This window comes from Oncorhynchus tshawytscha, unplaced genomic scaffold, assembly GCF_018296145.1.
Source record: "Oncorhynchus tshawytscha isolate Ot180627B unplaced genomic scaffold, Otsh_v2.0 Un_contig_11576_pilon_pilon, whole genome shotgun sequence".
Taxonomy (NCBI): domain Eukaryota; kingdom Metazoa; phylum Chordata; class Actinopteri; order Salmoniformes; family Salmonidae; genus Oncorhynchus; species Oncorhynchus tshawytscha.
This window is the reverse complement of record NW_024609616.1, coordinates 195,001-200,000: the sequence shown is the minus strand read 5'-3', so window position 1 is coordinate 200,000 and position 5,000 is coordinate 195,001. Positions and strand designations below refer to the sequence as shown.

Below are 5,000 nucleotides of genomic sequence, written 5' to 3'. Positions count from 1 at the left end.
GTCTCTCTCTCCATCTCTCCCCCTCTCTGTCTCTGTCTGTCTCTCTCTCTCCATCTCTCCCCCCTCTCTGTCTCTGTCTGTCTCTCTCTCCATCTCTCCCCTCTGTCTCTGTCTGTCTCTCTCTCTCTCCCCCTCTGTCTCTGTCTGTCTCTCTCTCCATCTCTCCCCCTCTCTGTCTCTGTCTGTCTCTCTCTCCATCTCTCCCCCTCTCTGTCTCTGTCTGTCTCTTCTCCATCTCTCCCCCTCTCTTCTGTCTGTCTCTCTCTCTCTCACCCCCTGGTCTGTCTCTGTCTCTCTCTCTCCATCTCTCCCCCTCTCTGTCTCTGTCTGTCTCTCTCTCCATCTCTCCCCCTCTCTGTCTCTGTCTGTCTCTCTCTCCATCTCATCTCTGTCTCTCTCTCCATCTCATCTCTGTCTCTGTCTGTCTCTCTCTCCATCTCTCCCCCTCTCTGTCTCTGTCTGTCTCTCTCTCCATCTCTCCCCCTCTCTGTCTCTGTCTGTCTCTCTCTCCATCTCTCCCCCTCTCTGTCTCTGTCTCTCTCTCTCCATCTCTCCCCCTCTCTGTCTCTGTCTGTCTCTCTCTCCATCTCTCCCCCTCTCTGTCTCTGTCTGTCTCTCTCTCCATCTCTCCCTCTGTCTCTCTGTCTCTGTCTGTCTCTCTCTCCATCTCTCCCCCTCTCTGTCTCTGTCATCTCTCTCTCCTCATCCTCTCTCATTGTCTTTATTTCCTCTTTCTTGGTCCCTCTAGTATTTTCATCTGTATTCATCTCTCTCTCCTCTCATCCTCTCTCAGCATCTCTCTCTCTCATCCTCTCTCAGCATCTCTCTCTCCATCCTCATCCTCCTCTCTCAGCATCTCTCTCTCTCCCATCCTCTCTCTCAGCATCTCTCTCTCCCATCCTCTCTCTCAGCATCTCTCTCTCCCATCCTCTCTCTCAGCATCTCTCTCTCTCATCCTCTCTCTCAGCATCTCTCTCTCTCATCCTCTCTCTCAGCATCTCTCTCTCTCATCCTCTCTCTCAGCATCTCTCTCTCCCATCCTCTCTCTCAGCATCTCTCTCTCTCATCCTCTCTCTCAGCATCTCTCTCTCTCATCCTCTCTCTCAGCATCTCTCTCTCTCATCCTCTCTCTCAGCATCTCTCTCATCTCTCCTCTCTCAGCATCTCTCTCTCTCATCCTCTCTCTCAGCATCTCTCTCTCTCATCCTCTCTCTCAGCATCTCTCTCTCAGCATCTCTCTCTCTCATCTCTCTCTCAGCATCTCTCTCTCTCTCTCTCTCTCATCCTCTCTCCCATCCTCTCTCTCAGCATCTCTCTCTCTCAGCATCTCTCTCTCTCTCTCATCCTCTCTCCCATCCTCTCTCTCAGCATCTCTCTCTCTCATCCTCTCTCTCAGCATCTCTCTCTCTCTCTCTCTCTCTCTCATCCTCTCTCTCAGCATCTCTCTCTCTCTCTCTCTCTCATCCTCTCTCTCAGCATCTCTCTCTCTCTCTCTCTCTTCTCTCTCTCATCCTCTCTCTCAGCATCTCTCTCTCTCTCTGCAACGTCACCGAAATACCCATTAATCAACAAGTGACGTTGAGAGTTTGTGTTCCTATGCTCTAAAACACCATGTCCCAAATGGCAGCCTATTCCCCGTTTACTACTTTTGATCAGAGACCCTCCCCACTCTTGCCAGGGTTAGAGGTTCCAAACCCTTTCTAATAGATTATATTTATATGAATCTAAATCCATGGCTCTGGTACAGCCTTTCACAAGGGGGAGACAACTGCAGTAAAATACAGAACACCGCGGTTAGAATGGGGACGCGGAGCTGTCCGTTTCAGCACCATATTAGAACGAGAGCCTTGGCCGGGAGAAGCGATCGGCGTCGAGCGAGCCGGTGCGTGGGGGAGATATTACTGGAATAGGCATGGTTTGTCATGCCGGATTGTGCAGGAATGGCCCCGAAGTGCTAAGTAATTGTAGGCTACATAAAAACACACGTATAAGCATAGACCTACAAATAATCAACACTAGTATGCGACAAGAATATTGTCAGTCAGAAAATTGCATAGGCCGATATTTATATTCGTTTGTATTAAGACATGTTAATGCAAGCACATTATTAGGGATGAGTGAGTGTAGCTATGACAAACTGTAACCTATATCAGAAAACACTAAATAAATGGTCCCCCCCCCCTTTCCTCCCCTCCATACACAACACATAATCTCACAACAACAAACACTCACAAATCCCCGTCATCACGACAAATATATAAATAAACGGCATGCCGAGCACTTTAACCCACTCAACCAATCGCTTCTCTTTCATTCCCGTCTTCTCACACTCTTATCCACGGCAAAACCGGGCATCCTCCTCCAAGCCCTCCCCCGCCACTACGACCCCCGCCCTCCCTCCCGAAATCGTTCAACTCTTTCCAGCAACAAGCGCACATTTCGGTGGCGCTTTTCATTGGAGACCGTGTGAAGAAAAACAACTCCCCCCAACGAGAGGGGAATCGGTGGCAACACACACCGGCAAGACGCATCGCCCCTCGTCAAAACTCACAAGACAATAAAAATAAATAAAGGAGAGGGACTGAAATGTGTATGTTTTCCAAACATGTTTTCTAAAGATACACAGGGAATACTAATATAACAGTTTGACTTCAATTCTGGACCCCCCAGAACAGAAAAACCCGCACCCGCGTTATACTGCTTTGGCATATAGTGTGTGCTGTGCTTGGACCGGTGGACCTCCTCTCTGGTGTCGATTTTTTTCTTCAAACGCCGCTTCCAACCCCCCCCACCCCCTCTCTCTCTCGGCTCCACTTCCCTCTCAAGGCTGCAAGAAAAACCGAACGGGGAGGTGGAAACTGACGGAACATACCACCATCAAGGCATGATGTTATTTATTTTAGCCTGATCTCTTTCCGCCTGCGTCGTGGACTAGCCTGCATTTTGACCTTTTCATTTATTTTTTATCTTTTCGTTTTTTACATGGCGCGCGGACGGTGTATGCGGTTCGGCATCGGCTTCGGGTCTGCCTGTGATATAACCACCGAGGATAATTTGGATACCGGAGCAGCAACAGCAGTCTCGTTGGTCTACCAGAGAGGCTCCAGCAGCACCAACGCCTCCGGCGCCCCCGCCATATCCTCTGCCTCTTCCCGGCTCTATGACGAGTAATGGTCGGCTTGGATGGCTGGATGCGTCCTCTCTCCACAGAGCTCCAAGGTTCTGCATCGGTACCTCTCCTCCTTCTAACACAGCTCAATTTTCGTTGGTAACCTTCCGCATTCTCGATTCTACATATGGAAACTGGGGACCAGAATTTTAGGAAAAAGGAAACCTATAGCGGTGCCGATCTTTTTGATTTTATTCCACGACGAAGCTACTACGTTTTTAGGGGGCTGGGGTTTTGCGTTGTGACTTGATTATATTTATTCATTTGGATTCGGGGCTTGAATTCGATTCTTCTCCCTCGTTTACCCCGATGGTTGTTTATTTGATTTGATCTAAGACAAGCCCTCATGTCTGCCCCTGCCCAGTATTTCGTTATGTTGGTTTTAGGGCACCATTTGAATGCGTTCATTTGAATTATTGTTCATTGTTTCATTTCCTCTCAGTGTCCCTCTCTACCTTCAAGTCCCCAACCCCGTCTCCCTCTCTTTCTCTCTCTCCCTCCCTGTTCTCCTCTCTTTGTCGAATAGAATAATAGGCCAGAGACAGACAGGCAAGATGCTTGACAAGACTCCATGATTCCATGTGAATTTGACCAGGCAGGTTAGAATAACGTTGTCAGAAAATTGTCAGTAGATTTTCGGTAGGCCTATTCTAATTGGTCGGAAGTCTTTTTAAATCGTGGATCAGAGGGTTTAGGAAATCAGTAGGGTTTACCATTAGACCTAACCCCCAGCCTCCTCCTAATCCCATTGGCCGTTCAATCTGAACTCCCTGTGTGTGAGTGTGTGTGAGAGTGTGAGTGTGTTTGTGTGAGTGGGTGCTGTGCTGGACCGTTCCCCTACACATGCCCCTTATCGCACACTTTCCAGATAGAAGTCCTGTAACACGTGTGACATCACTAGTGAGAGGACAGAGAGGATAAATGTCAATGCTACTTGTAGGCTAGCTGTTTTCAGCAGGTAGTTGGTAGCTTTCCACCTACTCTGGTTAGGGTCTGTAGCCCTACTCCAAACCAGTAGGCCTCTGCTGTTTGGCCGGCCTATCACATTTGTTTGTAGAGGCTGCTAGGCCTATCACGTTTGTTCATAGAGGCTGCTTGGCCTATCACGTTTGTCCTTAGAGGGCCCAAACACACACCATCTTCCTTCCATCACCTAATTTCTCACCTGTGTCAGTTCCCCCGCCCGAAAACCAACCATACGATTCCCCCCGAGCTCCCCTGCCTCCCCCCCCGACACCCCCCACCTTGGGCCCGTGGAAACCACCCCCCCCACCACCAGGGCCCATTTCCCGCCTCTGCCTCCACCCCGTGGTCTCACAAGCTGACCAACATTTACTTCCTGTTCGTCAAGAGGAAAGGGGGTTCCCCTTTCATGGAATGCGGCAACATGGGCGTGTTTGACCGCGGAGTTCAGATGCTGCTGACCACGGTCGGTGCGTTCGCCGCCTTCAGCCTCATGACCATCGCCGTGGGGACGGATTACTGGTTGTACTCCCGAGGGACGTGCAAATCCAAGAGCAACAACGAGAACGAGACCGTGAAGAAGAACGAGGAGGTGATGACACACTCTGGCCTGTGGCGGACCTGCTGCCTGGAAGGTAAGATCAAGATCAGGAGGCTGAGGCCTGGTCTAGGATCAGTTCCTGTAAACACTGGATCAGTAATTGTAGCCCTCTTTCAGTTTAAGTACAAATCTTGGATCAGGTTAACAGTGTAGCTTGGAAGCTAAGGCCTGGTCTAGAATCAGTTCCTGTAGGTACCTGCAGGCCTTGTTGGTCTCTGCAGTTGTCTTAAGACTTAAGGTCTGGTCTAGGATCAGTACGGTCCACCC

At 49.9% G+C, this 5,000-nt stretch overlaps 1 protein-coding gene across 1 annotated transcript in view; it reads left to right on the top strand.

Moving 5' to 3' along the window:
• The first annotated feature begins 2,805 nt into the window (after positions 1–2,805).
• The window catches only part of LOC121845286 (voltage-dependent calcium channel gamma-2 subunit-like), a 100,385-nt gene continuing 98,190 nt past the window's right edge, over positions 2,806–5,000 (top strand). Inside the window, exon 1 of the mRNA XM_042316315.1 lies at positions 2,806–4,767. Coding sequence (XP_042172249.1) covers positions 4,542–4,767 — 226 coding nt within the window. The 5' untranslated portion in view covers positions 2,806–4,541. The remainder of the gene's footprint in view (positions 4,768–5,000) is intronic.